A 19,997-nucleotide genomic window follows, 5' to 3' on the forward strand; every position below is an offset into this window, starting at 1 on the left:
CAATATTTACTTCATCTCCCTGTTAATATATGTAGTTCCAAAACCATAATAAACTGAATAGAAAAAAATCAAATCTCTAGACATATGTTGCAACCATTTCACACATTATATCTAATTTCTTGCTAAAATGACTTTCAACAAGTATTTTTCCCACACAGCAGCAGAAGTTGTTGGGGAGTATTTAATGCAGAAATAAATCAGGTGCAGAGCTGCTTACCAAGTGCTAGCTAATACGGACAAGGTAGAGGTCAGTTCAAAAAGTTAGAACCTGCATGAAAAGGCTCCTCACATTCTCCATACAAAACATGGTAGCATTGAGATTTGTTACAGCTCTGGAATTTGCATGTTCTGGGGGGGCTTAGAGCCTCCAAAACCTTTAAACAGGAGAAGGCCCCGCATTCATACCATTTGGTGACAAAGTAGAAAGAAATAAAGATAATCCCAGTAAAATACTCAGTCCACAAATGTGCCCTGGCGGTTAACCCTGTGGCTTGATGGGTGAGATAACAAGTCTAGATGGTACAGAGAGTAACATACAGAGAAACAGCAAAATGACCACTTGATGATCTTCACTTAAATCTTTTGAAAAGCCCAAATCTCAAAACAGCGTGACAGTGGAAAGACAGAACTCAAATGGCCTGTGCTCAAAAAGGAGCGCATCCAGGAGCCCAACAATAACCACTCCTAGAAATTACTTAAAATAGAATTTAAGGCACAGAATCAAAAAGCCCCATTTCACACTCAATGTAGAATTCTATTTTCAAGAGCAAGGAAATTAAAATCGTTTGTTAGATCTTAACTTTATTAAAACAGAAGCTGCTCTAAATTATCTTCAAGGAAAAAAAGGGACTGCCCTTTCTGCATGCAAGGAAAGGTCACCTCTTCTGGTTAAAAAATGCAGTAAACAAATGTTTCTTGTTCCATACTTTTGCAAATAGTAACAGTTGGTAGGCATTTGCAATGTGCCATGAAAGAGGATAATCTGAATGATCCCAAAGGTTGTGCCTGAGAAAAAATAGTATTACTTTTCTTTTTCTGGTTGAAACATAGAAGGGCTTAATAAAGTTGGACAGATTTTTTCAAACACTGGGTGAAGGATCTTTTGGGAAAAGATCCTACGTGCATGTGTGTGCACATGTGAGTTCGTGTGTCTATAAACACACAGACATAGACCATGAAAGTCTGATTAAAATCAGCTTCCTAAATGTTGCTTGGTCCTGTGGGGTTGGTAAAATGATAGGGCTCTGGCGAGTCCAGGGCTGTCAAAGACTAGGAAGTACTGTGGGTTGTTTTATAAACAACCTAAACTGAAATAATCTGGCAATGGGGAAGTTCAAAAGGTAATCCACTGTGTGTTGTGTTCTGGGCAGTTTGCTATGCTGCAAGACCTGAGATTTCCACAAAGCAAACCACAGCCTTTTTTCATTCTCCCCATGCCAATCTGGAGACCCAACTATGGGCAAGCTCAGGCACAAGGGACGAAGGTGCACTCTCCACCAGCAGCAAACATCTACGAGGGGACAGAATCATTCGTCACACTTTGTTAACAATATTTTGTTAACTTAATATTGTTTAGAACTAAGCACTTGATCAAAATGCCTTCACTGGAAATTGTAAGCTAAATTAACGGGTTTGAAAAGAATTTATCACTTACAGTTTTAGCTTTTGGGAAATGTAGCAGGTCTGTATTGTACCAAAGTAAAGGTGTCTATAGCTAAGGTCCAGGACACAGAAATACTGACACAGTCAACTGGATGTTATTCTGATATTCATTAAAACTGTACTTTCTACTTGTGCTTCCAAAGATTCAGACTAGCATGAGGTAATGGGCTGCGACAGGAGTGACTATTTCTAAATAACACCTGGCTTACAGATAGGGAATGAGCACATTTTGTCATGTCCAGGTTCTCTTTCTTCTGACCTACTGATCTTGAAATAAGAGGCAACTTTGCATCATAAAAGAAGCATGGGCTTTGGGGTCAGAAAAACGTGGAGGCCAAACCCAGCTTAGTCCTCAATTTCACTCGGCCATTTGAGAGAACACCCGAAGAAGAAGTAGCTTCTCTCTGAGTGGGCTGGACTCAATGCCACTGAAAGGCCACATGCGCTAGTGGATGCTGTGGGTGAAAAGGCTCGCTCTCTCCTCTGCCTCTTTCCCATCAGGCAACCTGCCCAGATAGCTGTTACATCTGGATTTGGCTAAGGATCAGGAAAAAGATCCATTAAGCCTCAAGTCTGGGTTATGGGCTGCCAGCTAGATCACCAAAGTACCTAGCAATGGAGTTTTGGGCACAAGTTCAACTCACAATAAAGGTTTCCTTTCTTTTCCAACTGTCCCTTATGTGTGTGTGTCTCCCTCACAAACCCCACGGGGTAGAAAAGTGACTGGTGGGGTTGGCTTTTGGCGTTACTGGGTCCTTTGGGCAAATATCATTTAATATCCTATCACTGTTTCTTTTGAAACATCTAATTTCCACTCACCTCAAATTATTCTTAACACTACACATCAGTATCGCTAATGGTCTTTTTATATATAGGCACACCTCAATTTACTGTACTTTACGGATACTGTGTGTGTGTGTGTGTGTGTGTGTGTGTGTGTGTGTGTGTTCCTTACAAATTGAAGATTTGTGGCAACCCTGTGTCAAGCAAGTCTATCGATCCATTTTTCCAACAGCATGCGCTCACTTTTTATCTCTGTGTCACATTTTGGTAATTCTTGCAATATTTCAAACTTTTTCATTATTACTACATCTGTTTCAGTGCTTCATGAAGAGTCATCCTTGATGCTGCTATTGTAATTGTTTGGGTGCACCACGAACCACACCCCATATAAGATGGCAAACTTAATAAAATAATGTGTGTTTTCTGACTGCTTCCCAACTGGCCATCCCCTTGTCTTTCTCCCTATCCTCAGGCCTCTCAATTTCCTGGGACACAACAATATTGAAATTAGGTCAATTAACACTGTACAATGGTCTCTAGGTGATCATGTGAAAGGAAGAGTTGCACATCTCTCACTTTAAATCAAAAGCTAGACAAACTGAAAGGCCTCTTGCATCAAATTGTGAATGCAAGGGAAAGATTCTTGAAGGAGATCAAAAGTGCTACATGAGTGAACACATGAATAAGAAAGTGAAAAAGCCTTATTGCTGATATGGAGAAAGTTTGAGTGGTCTGGACAGAAGATCAAAGCAGCCACTACATTCCCTTAAGTCAAAGCCTAGTCCAGAACAAGGCCCGAACTATCTACAATTCTAAGAAGGCTAAGGAAGCAGCAAAAGAAAAGTGTGAAGCTAGCAAAGGTTGGTTTGTGAGGTTCAAGGAAAGAAGTCGTATCCATAATATCAAAATGCAAAGTGAAGCAGCAAGTGCTGGTAGAAGCTGCAGCAAGTTATACAGAAGATCTAGCTAAGATAATTGATGAAGGTGGCTACACTAAACAACAGATTTTTGATGGAGACGAAACAGCCTCTTATTAGAAGAAGATGCCATCTAGGACTCTCACAGCTGGAGAGAAGTCAATGCCTGGCTTCAAAGGACAGACTGACTGTCTTATTAGGAGTCAATGCAGCTAGCGACTTGCAGTTGAAGCCAGTGCTCACTGACCATTCTGAAAATCCTAGGGCCCTTAAGAATTATGCTAAATCAACTCTGCCTGTGCTGTACAAATAGAACAGCAAAGCCTGGATGTCAGCACATCTGTTTACAACACGGTTTACTGAATATTTTACACCCACTGTTGAGACCTACTACTCAGAAAAAAAAAGATTCCTTTCAAAATATTACTGCTCACTGACAATACACCTTGTCACCCAAGAGCTCTGATGAAGGTGTACAGTGAGATTAATGTTGTTTTCATGCCTACTAACACAGCATCCATTCTGCACTCCACGGATCAAGGAGTAATTTTGACTTTTAAGTCTTATTATTGAAGAAATATTTTAAGGCTATAGCTGCCATAGATAGTGATTCCTCTGACAGATCTGGGCAAAGTCAATGGAAAATCTCCTGGGAAGATTCACCATTCTAGATGCCTTTAAGAACCTCTGTGATTCGTGGGAGGAGGTCACAATAGCAACATTAACATGAGTGTGGAAGATGTTGATTCCAACCCTCATGTATGGCTTTCAAGGGTTCAAGACTTCAGTTCTAGCAAGAGAACTAGAATGAGAAGTGGAGCCTGAAGATGTGACTAAATTGCTGCCATTTCATGCTGAAACTTGAATGGATGAGGAGTTGCTTCTTATGGATGAGCAAATAAAGTGGTTTCTTGAAATGGTGAAGATGCTGTGAACATTGCTGTAATGACAACAAAGGATTTAGAATATTATAAAAACTTAGTTAATAAAGTAGCGGCAGGGTTGGAGAGGAATGATTCCACTTCTGAAAGAGATTCTACTGTGGGTAAAATGTTAACAAACAGCATTGCATACTACAGAGAAATCTTTTGTGAAAAGAAGAGTCAATCAATGCAGAAAACTGTTGTCTTAATTTAAGAAACTGCTACAGCCACCCCAGCCTTCAGCAGTCACCACCCTGATTAGTCAGCAGCCATCAATATTGAGGTAAGACCCCTGCCAGCAAAAAGATTACAACTCACTGAAAGTTCGGATGACGGTTAGCATTTTTAAGCAGCAAAGTATTTTTAATAAAGGTATGTACACTGTTTTTTTTTAAGATACAATATAAACATAACTTTTATATGCACTGGGAAACCAAAAAATTTGTATGGCTTGCTTTATAGAGATACATGCTTGCTTTGTGGTAGTCTGGAACTGAACCTGCAATATTTCTGAGGGTTGCTTGCACTGAACTCAGATTTACTCACCGTGGTGGAGCAGGGAATAGTTCAAGCTACTGTGTGGTGATATCCCCTAGAGTTAAGTGTTACCAGTTTCTGCAGCATTACCGTCTGTGCATAGCAGTGTTTGTGCAGTTATTTGAGTATTTTGTTGTTTTTTGCCTTATTTTTTATAATGATGAGTGGGAGGTGGAAAAATGGAAGTGTGGATACTGGTGACAAAAATAATTAATCTTAGGCATCACAATGCAATAAAATTATGCTTATTGAAATTAAACCAGTCAATTATAGGTACAGCTGTGAGGAGAGATTTATATATATATATATATATAACACATATATATATATATATGTGTGTGTGTGTGTGCTAGAAATAGATGTTTAGATTATGTCTAAAAGGATTTGATAATTTTAAAAAAAGCTCTCTTGGAATGAATCTTCCCTAATAAATGGTAGATTTATTGTTCTACATTTGATTTGAAAGAAAGTAGAGAGATACCTATACTAGTTAACTTGTGTAAATTACATAAAATCTACATGCCTCATAATACAAATCTGCAAGATGGAGTTTATAACTAGAAATAATCTGTGTAAATTACCTTTCCCAGTGCCCTAGAGCATAGCAGAAGCTCAGTAAATGGAAGCTGCTGTTTTTATTCATGAGACAGTGAAGGCAGAGACTGTCTTAACTCACCTTTGTATTGCTTGCACCTAGCTTTGCAGCCAGATGATGAAAGAGCCTCAGTAAATGTTTCTTGAATTAATAAGTGAATGAGCAAACATTTTGAACTTTTCCACCTCCCTCTAAGAACAACTTGATATGGATCAAGAGGTCTAGGTTCCTGGGATGCTAGGGTCTTTTCCTGTTGTTGCTATGACATTTTCTGCCGTGACTCATTCCTCACCTTGATTTTCAGAATTCCAAGGGCTCTACTACTTCTCAAACCACCAAGGCTGGTGTTGCATCCCCATACCTCCTGAGCCCTAGCCTGACCCTGCCGACAGCAGTAAGTTCTGCTCAGCTTCCACCACGGGCTACAACTGACTAAACATATTGGCTGTTCTGAGAAACCGATATCATTTAACTTTATTTCTTTAAATACACACACTAAATGTATATCTGCATGCTTGTGTGTGTAACTCTTTTCCTTTTTAAAACATCCAAACTTATTAAGCTACAAGTTTCTGGAATGTAATTGTTTCAAAAGTTGGCTATGAGCTGTATTTGGCCTTTCTTGACTTGGCCACCTGGTGACACCTTCAGCTAAACACCTCTCAGCAGAGACAGAAGATCCAGGATTATTAAGCATCCATCTCAAAGGTTCTTCTGCCATTGTGCAGAACATACAAGACTAAGATCTTCTCTCTCCTCCCCAAACAAAATTAGTCAAAAGAAAACACTACTATTAATAATTTGATGTTGAATTAGATAGAAGTAATACAGTGTTGCTCACAATGTTAGATATCTAACATTTTAACTGATATAACATCAATCTGCATATAAGATCAAAAACTCTCAATTCATGAAAAACATATTAGAAATAATTTTCATTTCCAAGGCTAGTGATGGCATTTATTACCTATAAAAGCCACACAATGAAAAGCATGGTTTCCTCCCTACAAAGCTGCATTCTATTGCTGTGACAATGCTCAGTCCTGGGAAACATTTCAAATTTTAAAAAGCATACTTCCCACAATTAATGTAAGATGCAGAGATCACATGGTACTGAGATTTTCCCTTTTAAATCTAACATATTAAATACAAAGCATTTTTTTGGCAGCCTACCAGGGATTTTGAGATATAGACATCTTCCTCTTGCTAAACATGCAGGCCTTCTTATAGAATCCTAGGATAAAATGCTTGAATGTAAATTAATTTTTGTGTATCATGCTCTCTTGAGATCTTCCTATTGATTTGCCCTAGAGTGAGCACACAGTTAAGAGCAACTGGCCATTTATTATACTGAAAATTTTTCAGCCCACAAGGACTGAAACTCAGCCAACCTAATGTCTTTTCCATTAATTAATTTTTCTAAGATCAGGAAAGTCAGTCTTTTTTTTTCCCTTAAGAAATCAAGTTAGAATTTTTCTATGCAAGGTAGTCATATGGAAACGGAAATGCCAATTGGCTATGTGTGTGGACTGGGGTGGGAAGGGAAGGAAGGAAAGGAGAGTCTTCCCTGGAGATCAGAGGGCGGGAGGATGACGGAAGCTGGCTCTGCTCAAAGTACCCACGGCTACCAGATTCTCATGGAAAGCACATTTCAGTGAAAGTTTTCTGAACTTCTTCTCCCCAGAGGAATAAAGGTACAGCCTCTCCTTCACCAAATAGTCCTATCAACATACAAAAAATTTCAACCTCTAACCAGAACATTTACTTTCATTTAAATAGAAGAGCATACTTAACTCTATAAAAAGTTATCAAAAGTCTCACTAAGTCAAGCTAGGTAAAAACTCTGCTTTTATTTATATCCCACCTCATTTCAAAGTCAGTTTTCAATTATGTATGAAATATACTGAGACAAAATAAATATAAAATAAGAAAAATGAAAAAAAGGAAAATGAGGACAATAAAACTAGATGGAGCCAACATTGTGTTGTGAGGTCTTTGCTGGAAGAGGCTACAAATTTGGCTTTAAGTGTTCTGACAGGGGGAAATATAAACTTTACAACATATATAAAATCCACAAATTAAAACCAACCCAGCTGCTTAGAAGCCTCACTATTCCTGGTACAGAATGCTGAGAAAATCACAACAGGGCATTCTTAGAGCAAACCAGTGGCACATGTCACAGGCCCATGGTGCCATATTCCTCAACAGAGGCCAATAATGAGATCAATAACAGTTATCCCTTTCTATGTTCTAGGTTCACTCTCTGAAGCAGAGATACCATTAGTCTCATTTTATAGGTAGGGACCCTGAGGCTCAAAGAGGCTGAGTAAATTTTTCATGGTCACGTGACAAATAAGTGGCTGAACTGGGCTTCAAACCCAGGTCTGCTTCACCCCAGGACTGTGTCCCCAACGTTGGGCCACATTGTTTCTCTGAGGGCATCACAACCAGGTGAGATTCTATAAAGCAACTTACAGGGGCTGGGTGGGTGGGGTGCTACAATGTGGTCCATGTCCTAAGGCACTCTGATTTAAAAATCATTTCTATCCTCATTCAACTCAGACCTGGAAGATAAAAATCTAAGCGTATAAGCCAAGGCATTGGCATGGATGAGAGACGTCTCACACTTGCTGGTTCCTTGCAGTTCTATTGCCTACAATTACACTACTGTATTTCTGCTAAGGATGCATTCACTTACTTCTTCACCTTTAATTTTCTATCCATAGTTGTATCTATCTCCTTTGACTCCCCCAATAGTCCCTATTAACTTCACCTCTTAGGATGTTCTAAAGCAATTAGCTTTTAGACTGTATCTGTAGGATACTACGTGTTTAGAAGGAAAATCAATATAACAACTTCCAAGGGGGCAGGAATCACTAGGCATCCACAGCTATGGGCATACCAGTAAAAGATAAGAAACAAAAGAGTGAATCAGGAATGTAGAGATTTGGTGGTGGATTGAACTGGACATGTGCTTGGTCTTGGTCTGCACTCTGGTAGGTGTGGACCCATTGTAAATCAGATCTTTTCAAGATGTTACCTTGGTTAAAATGTGGCCCAACTGAATGAAGTTCGGCCTTTAATCCAGATTACTGGAATCCTTTATAAACAGAATGAAAATCAGAAAGAGAGTAGCCACAGGGAGAAGCAAGAAGCTGGAAGTCAATGGATCCTGGAAGAGAAAACAGAAGATGCTGCCATGTGCAATGCCATGTAACAGAAAAGCCAAGGAACCCCAAGGATTGCTGGCCAACCACAAGATATGACCACAGGAGGAAGCCAGCTTTCTAGCCTCTGAAACCGTGAGCCAATAAATTTTTGTTGTTAAGCCTACTCATTGCATGGTATTTGTTATGGAACCAAGAAACTAAAACAGGACCCCAGTTTCTTCATTATTTCTGTAAACGTGTTTCTGTAAGATATAAGTAGTGTGTAGAAACTCAAAAAGAAATAAAGGATAAGCCTTTCATGAAGATTAAGAGTATTTTCAAAAGCTCCTCTAATAGCTTCAGACCACTGATCCTCACTGTTAAAATTTTGCCTGCAGGCAAGAGACTTTCTATATTTTTTTCTAAGATTAACAGAGTTAACAGATGAAAGATAGAGATACATCCCCTGTAGCCAGTATCAACAACAAACTGCAGGTGTTAGAGGTGAAGTGTGCCAGATTAACATGACTAAATACTAAGAGAGAAATAAAGATGGAAGAAACTATACTTACTCCAAGGGCAGCTTGGTAGGAAACATCTGATGGGAAAGTAAATGAGGGGCCAGTTGTCACTGGACTGCTTGGGGGTGGGGTCACAATTAATCCGGTGGTACTTATATGAACCTGTCAAGACAAAAAACAGTGATTAGAAGGACTATACTTAACACAACAGATTATACTGGATAAACCTTGGGAAGGCAAGTCATAAATTTTATTTTTTTTTAATCTGCAGCTTCTATTAAGTCTTTCAGTTTTTCACCCCAAACTTACTGATTATCTGATATGTATCAGGCATTTTGCTACATGATAAATAATGGGGAGTCACACGATACATACTGATTAAATAGTGGTCACTACACTGTTTTACATAAGAATTTGACTGCTGTTGGTTTTTGTAATTAAGATACTGCCATAAACCAATCTGATCTTTCAGATATTAGCCTGGCATTCGAGTAGCCTGCCAACAATTTCCCTGAAGACCCTATTTCAGTGCTTTGTGGCTGAACATCGCCTTCTATCAAAATGTTAAACCTGTGTTAAATTCTTCAGGTACTTTGCTATTTTCAGGATCATTTTTCATGACATCTACCTTCCGGTGGGAACACACGATGAAAATGCAGCTGCCTAGACATACCTAAGCAGGCAATTATTTATGGAACCTTGAAAGGAACAATGTCAAGCCAAATCAGCTGTTTTCAAAGGTATCTTATTCATGATACTACCCAAGGTTAATTTACTGGAAAGAGATTGAGTTATTTAGGCCATTTCATCGCCCATGTTCAGTTATGAGATCAATTTCACTCAAGTTGCACATCATGTCCAACTGCAGAATGCAGAACTATTAGTCGATGCTGCAAGATGTGGGTGTGCGTTCCTGCACAAATGTGATGCTTCTCTCTCCCTAAACTTCTGAAGAAATGTGGTTGGCTGGTACCTTTTTCTCACAAGGAAACAATGATGTGCTTTTTTGAGAAAATCTGTATTTCAAATATAGTTTCCTCAATCTCCATAAGTTAAGAAAAAGATTATCCAGACAAAGGAAACAAGATTAGTTCCCAGAGGGCCTGGAGGAAGCTTTCAGTTTCCCACTGGGTTAAAGCACAGCCAAGGCTGGGGATAATCAGCATCACAGCATACAATTTATTTTCACAAATAAACACAGTGTTATACATGCAATCTATATCCTTTAAAAATACGTCTGTACCTGTTAGTCAGTATACTGACTGAACCTAAGACTTGAACCTAAGTGGATCCAGAGGATGCCACTAAGTAGAGCTTCTCACTAAACCTTCATTTTCTGCTATTTCCAATTAATTTCAAATGGCAAGCACACTGGTTTCCATAGACTAGAACACAGAGGCCCTTAGCTATTTTATCCAATGGATTTATTTATGTACACATATCCAAGGACATCTGCAGGCTGGCACCACACAAAAGATGTAGCCTTTCTTAGAAGATGTAGTAAAAGTTCACCTCAACATGGGTATCATTATCAAGGAAGCTTTGGGATAGAAACAAACAGACAAACAAAACACACAGCTTCCTGGACCTAATCCTACAAATATCTGAGAAAGATCTCATTATTGACCAATTTGTCTCTACTAAGGGATCTTGGAACAGCAGAAAGAGCTCCAGACTGGGCGTCAGGATAATTAACTGCTAATGGGCTCCTGGTCTTGGATAAGTCACTTCATGTCTCTGAACCCTGTGAGGAGTTGGACCAGAGCTCTCTAAGGTCTCTGCTATCAGAGAAGCAGGACTGAAGCACTGAATACGGAGAACCCTGACAACCACCAGTTTAACATGGGGCAAGTCCCAGCCCTGGAGCAAAGGAGACAGAAATCACCAAAGAACAACTAAGAACAAGAGAAACGGAACTAGAAGTAAACAGGCCAAGGGGGAGCATGTCCAGAATAAATGTCCTTATAAAGGGACAGTCTGGGTTTCTGCCAGGCTCGCTCCTTTTTTCATGCAACTGCAAATTAGGTCTCTCCTACCTGAAAGGGCTACGTGGAGAAGGGAGAAAGTTGGGGAGTACAAATGAGAGAGAATGAGTGGGCCCTCTTGCTTCCCCTGAGACCAACTGCAATACTAAAATGTCACAGAAACACTCAATATTAATCACCCCTCCAGCTGGCAGAGGTCACAAAATACCATAGGTGTGGTCAGAAGAGCAGCAAAACACCTTGGTTGCCTGTACCATCACGTGCTTTCACAGATGATAATCACAGACATCTTTGCAACATCTGATCTGGTGACTCACCTGGCCTATAAATAATCTTCCAATTTATGTGTTTGAAAGTTCAGCCAACACTCAGTAGTCACTGAAAATAGCCAGCAAGCCCAGAAAAACATGCCCCTCCCTGAAATATTTAAAGTTAAGTAATGAGGCATTGAAAGTAATGAATTCCTATCTGTGTGGAGCTGGCTAATAAGTAACCCATGATCTTCTAGTTAAATGCCACTTACCTGGAAGGTAAATCTAAATGATGGTTTTGCTGCTCTAAGACAACTAGTGATGTTTTAGATGCCTTGTGACAGCACTAGACATATTAATACATACATCTGTCTAGTATTATTATTGTGATTATTGATATGATAGACTTACTTCTATCACCTACTTAGGCATCAAGATAGCCTGTAACTCTCGTGGGAGTTAGGTTGTAGATGTAAAAGCGCTACTTCTTGATAATATTTTCTTTCTTTCTTTTGATGCTCCATTTTGGAAAGGAAAAGATTTCTTTTCTATCTACAAAGGAAAGACTGTTACTGAACAGTAATCAGGACTGCAGCCTTTGGAATCAGATGAGCCAGATTTTGAATCATTCCTTGGGCAAGTGATTCACTTCTGAATTTCAGATGTCACTGCCTTAAGATATATTTAAAACTCTAACCTGGTGAAGCAAAGCAGGTCAATGTAGTCTAGAGCATGGGGAATTTTTAGAAGGGCTTGGGGAGAGACCTTCTGATAACTGGCTCAAGATGGAGGGGTTGGGGTAATGAACCTCCAGAAAAGAACAGTGGAGACGTGTCAAAGGCGCTGGTCTGCCCCAATATCCACTCTCCGCTTCCTCCTCAATAGTGGAACCCCTGGTTTTAGCTTGTCACATGACCAGCTAGAATAAGACTGTACTTGCCATCCTCCTCTGCAGCCAGGTGTGGCAGGTGATCAAGCTGTAGACAATGACATGTTAGGAGAAGTACTGTGTGACTCTGCTGCCTCGATTTCGATGTGACGGTGAGATCTCCAATTCCCGTCAGAACCACGAAGGTAAGGACCTATCCATAGGTGGGAGTCATGAACTGGAAGGGGCCTGGGTATCTAATGACTTTGTAGAGCCATCACATCAGCCCTGAAATGCTTGTATCTGGATTTCATTTGGGTGAGAGAAAAAATGAACACAAAACTTTTAAGCCCCTTACTTTCATTTTTTAATAAATGCAAACAGACCTAATCTCAAGCAATGAAAGGGAGGGAGAAAGAAAAAAATTGAGGTTAAAAGTAAGCAGGAGTAAGGAAATATAAGAACTCAGGCAGATAGCAGAAGGCATGCAGCAACAGGCCTCAGTCAAATCTACTGATAGGTGCTTACTGGGCGGGAAAAGGGAGAGGCCCATTTTAAACAGCCTCAGGAGCCATGTGTCCATATATACTGATCTCCGCATTAAGAGAGTGATTGCCTGTTTCATATGCTACATATACTCAACGCTTTATTGTGGACTGTGGGGTTCCCTCCAATGTACACAGAACGCCAGTCAGTTGTGTTTTCTGTACACCTCGGCTGGAGAAACCAGGCAGCACTTCAAACATCTATCCTTTCTAGAAATAACTTCTCCCTGAGGCAATACACTACCACTGAAAACCTAAGGAGCTGGAATACAGGAGGAGGGGTGGAATGGTTGAAGGGATGACTGTTTAATGGAATACAGAAAGGAACTTGTTTCCTAAGTTACTCCAACCAAAACAAAAATAGCACTACTTTTATAGTCTTCATGCCCAGCTCTGGTGTGGCAGCTTCAGACAAGCCCACACCTGACTACTGCCGAGTTCCCCACAAAAGACAGAAACGCTGTTTATCATCCTCTCGCTTTTAATTTTTCTCTCCTGTCCATTCTAACAAAGCTGTTCCTATTCTGAGTTGTCACTATTCTTAGCAGAAGTTTATCATTTATTAAAAAAAAAAAAAATCATTGAGCAAATGCTGCTAGGTCAGAAAATAAAAAATGCGTGGTCAAAGTGTGACTGTGAAAACCTTGTGGAACGCACTCCCTTTATCTAGTGTATGGAAGGATGAGTAGAAAAATGTGGATAAAACCTAAATGAAAAGTGGGGTGGGATGAGGGGGAGGATGATTTGGGTGTTCTTTTTTACTTTTATTTTTTATTCTTATTCTGATTCTTTCTGATGTAAGGAAAATGTTCAGAAATAGATTGTGGTGATGAATGCATAACTACATGATGGTACTGTGAACAGTTGATTGTACACCATGGATGACTGTATGGTATGTGAATATATTTCAAAAAAAAGTGAATTTAAAAAAAATGCGTGGTCAAAATGATTCAGTTTTCTATATGTGAAAGGCCTTCTTTACCATTCCCCTCCCTCAGAACCTAACTTAAAAATATTCAGTTTTGAATCTTTCCAGACTAACCTCACTGAGTACTAGTTACTCTGATCTATCATCCATGTCAACTGTTTGACATGGGTATAATTAGTAACACATAAAATAATACGGTTCTCCTCTCTCCCCATTCTTCAAAGGACTCATTCATTCAATAAATATTTACTGAGTGCTTACTCTACATCTGGCATTTGGGATGTATCAGTGAACAAAACACAGTTCCCTGTTGCCCTCACTGCACTCACGTTCTAGTGGAATGGGGTGGGGGGGACTGGACGGGGTGTTCCTAATTTCCCTCATAAAGTCAAAAGTTTCACGGTCCCACCACCAATAATGCTGACGAACCACAATCCAATCCAGAAAGTGGATGTATTTAACTCACAACATGCAGTATGAATCTATAGGAGCAGGGGCCAAATAAATTGAGACAGAGAAAAAATAATTTTTAATAAATTGGAAAGGAGCACCAAAACTATATTGTAGATATTTATTTTGCAGTCCAAAACAGACACTTAAAATGTAAACTTCTTGAGGGCCAGGACCATATCTTTTTGTTTTTTCTTTTATGGGAATAATTTCATTTTTATATTTAAAAAAAACACCGCTATAGTATGGAGTAGAATGTAAAATCTGCATGAATTTTAAGAACAAAACAAAAGACATGAACAAGATTTCTCTCTCTTGTGTCAGGCTGCCTTGGACTGGACCTTTGGGTTTAAAGAAATACAACCATCATCTAATTAGATAATTACAGCAGCCCTGTGACTTAGGCAGGGCCACAATTGGAGCATTTTGCAGCCTAGAATTATGGAAGGCCTGGCCTAGGGAAGTTCACGAAGACTATGACTTATTTATCTTGGTTTACTCTGTGTGTAGAATGGCTTAACAATACAAGGCAGTCAATGAATGTCGGCAAAATGAATGAAGGTTCCCAATCCCACGTGTACTTTTATTAACACAAGAATAGCTATTTAAGACAGTCCAAAGTCTTGATGAATTAATGAGCTTTTTAAAAAAATGAGGCCAATTTCTAATTTAAAAAACATTTCTTTCTAACTCTGACTGAGAAGCCTAAATATCAAGGTAAGTTATATGCAGGCAGCTGCATACTTCATGAATTTCAATCATAGCATCTTAAGTTTGGTTGGAAATAAAGTTTTACTTAGCAAAATCTCTGAAAGCAGCATTGTGAGAAGGTTCTGTAACACTGGGTGATTGCTTGGTGACACTGACCAACTTTTACTTATCTCTTGAGTTCTGACCTCTCCTTTGCAAATGAAAAGTAGTTCTGGTTTAATAAACATGGTTAGCATTCCCTCCTTCATTTTTCCACCTATAAAGTGAAGAAAGGCTTTGCTTCCCAGGAAAGCTGCTATCCTCAGAAGGCTAAAATAAACAATATTTTCCAGCTAGTGACCAAAACATGTTTGTGAGTAGGTAATTTTGTGGCCTGCCTCTTTCTATGCCTTTTTGTTGACTTACCTGAGAAGGGGCACTGCAGGAAAGCCCAGACAGCTCGCTGATGCGTGCGGCAGCCGTGGGGTTGCTGGAGCTGATGAGGACGGGTGGGCTGATCTCCATGGAGTGGCGGTTCTGGGATGCCTGGGAGGATTTGTTGGCCATGGTGAGGGAAGTGAAAGAGTGCCGCTTTTTGGTGTTCTTCTTGGTGTCAGAGTGCTTTGGGGCAGTGCTGCTCTGGGCTGCTGCTGTGGTACATTCTCCAGCATCAACTCCTGGAACAGGAGGCTTATCCCATTCTATCAGCTGCTTAGCAGCTGAGTTAAACTGCAAAGCAATCAAGAGATTGACCTGAGTAGTTCAGACAATGCTCAAGGATTCACCAGGGTTTATTTCAAACATCTCATTATGTTTTTCTATATCTAAATTTAAAGTCACCACTTCAAGGTTTGCTGTTGCACATATATATTTTTTTCTATGGGAGATGCCTTTTCTCTCAATACTGTGATTTCACTGTATCTATGTTACAGGAAGATGACAAATCAAGAACAAGCAATTTCAATGCAAGACTAGACTAGAAAGGTTAAAAAAAAAACAAGTTTTTTTTTCTGGGAATTTTCAGGATGTCTAATTTTAAAAATTACTAGTAACACATAAAGACTCATTTCAGTTCACTGATGAAATTTAGAGAAGAGCAGAGACTGAGCAATTAAAAGGGCATTATTTGTCTGATTAAATATCCCGTTCCCCAGTAGTGGCCAGGTATCTGCTTAAAGCACAACTGATCACTGAGGTAGCAACTTCTGGACTTGGAAAGAGTCAGCAAGAAGACAAAGAATGAAACCATGAAATAACGTCCTTCCCTATGTATTTCCAGGGAATCTCACAAAAAGGTGTTTATGTATGTTTTTGCCATATCATCGTGCCAGTTATTTTCACATATGCTCAAATTTTACTTCACATCAGGGTAAGATATGAAATTTAACTCCTGTTAGTAAGTTAGCCTAGTCTTTTGAAAAGTTCTTTGAGTGTAAAGTAAGAGTACAAGGGGTCAAAAGCCATGCACTGGGATGATAACATCAGGTAGAAAGGAAAGAACGTAAGTTTTTTGTCTTACCTGACATAAAATAAGACATTTCCTGGAAGTTGCAATGATAAGTTGCATATAACTTAACTACATATTATAATGAAGAGAAAGCACTGAGCACATATTTTAACCTCTCATAAAAACAAAATTAATATTAAGATGAAAATGCTAAGAATTATGAAGTAATATTAGGAACCTGTCTTTCATAATAAAATAGAGATTTTCCCATTTCAGCATTACTTGTTTAATATTTCATAAATGCCTTTTTGTAAAATAACATCATCAAATGTTATTTTCTGCTTACCTAAATGGTGAGGACTGTGTCTTCTTACCTGAGGCGAATGCCCTACTAGTAGAATGGAAATCCTGACAGTCAATATTTTATGAAATGAACTTGCTTTGGCACAACTGGCTTCTCACAAAGCTGTGTTAACTGCAGCTCAATAGCCACTGCTTCTCTAGATGATTGCAAACTGACAATTAGTTCACAAGGTTCCCTAGGGACTGGAATTCAGCTGGCTTGTCTGATCTACAATTAGGAGGGTAAATCTTTTTCAAAGATGAACATACCTCTTCTTCAGACTTTAAGGATTTTGCCACATGATAAACTCAAGAATAATAGGCAGTAATGCCACAACACCTTTCAATGCTGGAAGTATCAGTGGCAGAGGAAAGAGAATCATAAGGACTTCTTGTGGTATGTATTTAGGAATGATAGAATGAGGAACCATTAAAGGGTGAACTTATTATGGCATACTAGTATTTAGCCAGAAGATCCTGAATCTATAAATTCTACCTTGGTCTTAGTCATCTCACCTCCTCTGGGAGGTCCTCATCAGAATTAAATGCACAATGGAAGCAAAGTAATATTTTATTAGCATGGTGGGGTAGAAAATTCAGTGTAGAGTTCCAATAAATGGGAGTGAACCATGTGGTAGATCCTCTTTTCTAAGGGGCCTAAGTAGCTTGGAATCAAAGGAGACAGAAAATCTACTTCATTTCCCCCATCCCAAACACAAAACCCCAGTGAGAAGAAAGGGCTGTATGCCCAGCAAGGCCAAAGGAAAAGGAGCCAGAGAAGGTGTTCTTCTAGGATAAGTTCATTTAGACCTCAAGGCTCCAGTACTCAAAAGCATGACCCATCAGACACCTGGAATCTGATCAGTCAACTCAGCACTGGGTTCCACTGAGTAAGAAATAGGGGAAGGAGTGAGAGGACTTCCTCTCCAATGAGGCCAAAAACATGAACAGAGGGAACTATCCCATCTACCTGATAACACGGTTGGATTCATTTTGGGATCAAGCCATAGGCTCCATTGGCTGTGTCTCTTTTGAAATATTATTATAGTCTAGTCATGGTCATACCTAACTAGGCGTCAGTTACAGTTTATATTGTGTTACTATTTCAGGTTTCCATATTCTGTGCTCAGGTATAAACATCTGAGAATTAAAATATTGCTCCCTGTATTTTCTGCTGTTTTTCTAATTAGAAAAATACTAGGTGCTACTTTATCTTTTTTCCTGTCATATATCTCCATTTCAATAACTATACATTGAGCACCTATTATGTCCTGGATAATGTGGTAGGCACTGGAGATCCTCAGACGCAAAGCAATGGCCCCTGTCCTTAAGGAGGTTAAAAACACATGTTAATAACACAAGTGCTTCCCATAATGTCTTGCGGCTGGCTTCTTTCACTCAATAATATGTTTTTTGAGATTTATCCATATTGCTCCATGAATTGGTTGCTCTTTCTTTTTTAATTGCTGCATACTATCCCATTGTTTAAATATACCACAATTTATTTGTCCATTCCATTGTTGATCAACATTGGGTTTTCCTCTCCCTTCCTTCAACAGACTTTGGCTACTAAAAACAATGCTGCAAAGAACAATCCAGTACATGTCTTTTTATGGACCTCGGCATGCATCTGAATATTGGGTATATGTACAGGTGTGGAATTGCTGGGCCATAAACAGACATATACTTAGAGAAATAAAATCTATATGCAGAAGCAAGGAGACCCACCATGTGGTTGTGGAATTAGGCAAACTGCCAGGCACGATATCCCAGTCCTTATCCTAGCACGACCATTGACTATGCGACCTTGAAGGAACCATTTCACCTCCTGTGATCGCGGCTTCCTCATTTATAAAACAAGGAAGTTGGAGCCAATGATCTTTATGTCTCTCTCAGTTCTCCAAATGTACAATGTATAATCTTACTTTAAAAGGATGTGGATCATTTTTCTACTTCATTTCTTTATTTCTATTTTTCTGAATAGCCTCATATATTTCTTCTCTTTCATTTTTATGAATGGACAGTAATATTTATTAGCAAGATGTTGTCTTACTTTAAAATTGCTTTAGACTTCTTCTGAGGCAGTGGAGGTCAGTATTAAAAAGAAATATTACTTGCTTCCTTTTTATGTTTCACAGAAAATCATAAAGACTATTTGGTAGAGGCCCTAAGTAAATCAGGTGAAACTTAAAGGTAGGTATGACAACCTTCAGTAACAACAGGAGAGCAAGGATCTGACTGCTTTTACTGGCATTTTGATAAAGTTCACATATGAATATTTGTTTGAGCTCTGGAGTGTGGGCCTTTCATGACATTGATCTACCATGACCTTTAAGTTTAGGAATGCATTCATCATCTGCAAAATAAATTTGTATCCTAAAATGCATTCTTCCATGCATTTGGTAAGGAACATTTGCTATGACTTAGGTCAAATACAAAATAAAATTCAGTATACTAGATTGAAAAATCAGGGGCTAAGGGGACTTATCGATCTTTAAACCTTTTATGTACCTTTTTGTGAAAAGACTACAATTTAGAATTAGTTTTTGAGAGTTATTAGAAGCATAACTAACAAGAGAGAAAATAGTGATGAAATAATAACAGCAACAAGGTACTGATGAAAATACCAAAATGATTTTTGGGGCATGGTCGCTCTCATTGCTAAAGACAAGATAGCTTTTTTTAAAAGATGGAACTTAACAGCTTTTCAAAGGAGAAATTTTTTCTTAATGAGAAATAAATTGAATATTCACTATTTGATATGAAAGTTTGCAGAGGAGTCAGGCTCTGTCTTTGAGCACTAGAAAATACAAACAGTAGGCTTGAGGAGAGAAACTATCCTAACTCACAAGCCACTAGGGTACCCTGATCATAGTTTTTTGATAAAAGGCAAACACTTTTAAAATTTATTATGAAAGTAAAATTCATTATTTTTAAAAAGGAATAAATAGTATAGAATATTATGAAGTAAAAAATGAAAGGCCTCTATCAGTTCCCCTCATGTTTCCTCCAACCCAGTTCCTAGATGTATCTACATTGCACAGTTTAAAACATTTCCTTCCATGTATTTTCTATATAGCTGTTGTTAAATATGCATACACTTAAAAAATTTTTAACACAAAAGAAACCAAGCAATACATACTAGTCCTTCCCTTAACAATAGCTCATGGACATCTTTCTGTGTTAACAGTTAGCTGATAGCATGCTATTCCATTGCATAGAGATATTATAATTTAATATATCTTGGCATGCCTGTGCAAGCATATTCATAGGGTAAACTAAAAGAAAAATTGATAGATCAAATAGTAAGCTTAAGCATTTTTTTTCTGATGGATATTACCAAACTGTACACTAGAAAGGTGCCAATTTTCATCACCTCCCATAGTGTATAAAGTCCCTGTTTC

The 19,997-nt window shown here is 38.8% G+C and overlaps 1 protein-coding gene across 4 annotated transcripts in view; it reads right to left on the reverse strand.

Annotated features, from left to right (window-relative positions):
* SH3RF1 (SH3 domain containing ring finger 1) overlaps positions 1-19,997 on the reverse strand; it is a 184,431-nt gene that overhangs the window by 24,894 nt on the left and 139,540 nt on the right. For all 4 annotated transcript variants that reach the window (XR_005215993.1, XM_037830983.1, XM_037830985.1 and 1 more), the window contains exons 5-6: positions 15,231-15,533; positions 9,139-9,249 (exon numbers count right to left, since the gene is read on the reverse strand). Coding sequence is in view for 3 of the 4 variants with exons in the window: in XM_037830983.1 (XP_037686911.1) it covers positions 9,139-9,249; positions 15,231-15,533 (414 nt within the window). In the remaining variant the exon portion in view is untranslated. The remainder of the gene's footprint in view (positions 1-9,138; positions 9,250-15,230; positions 15,534-19,997) is intronic.

Source organism: Choloepus didactylus, chromosome 3 (assembly GCF_015220235.1).
Source record: "Choloepus didactylus isolate mChoDid1 chromosome 3, mChoDid1.pri, whole genome shotgun sequence".
NCBI classification, from domain to species: Eukaryota; Metazoa; Chordata; class Mammalia; order Pilosa; family Megalonychidae; genus Choloepus; species Choloepus didactylus.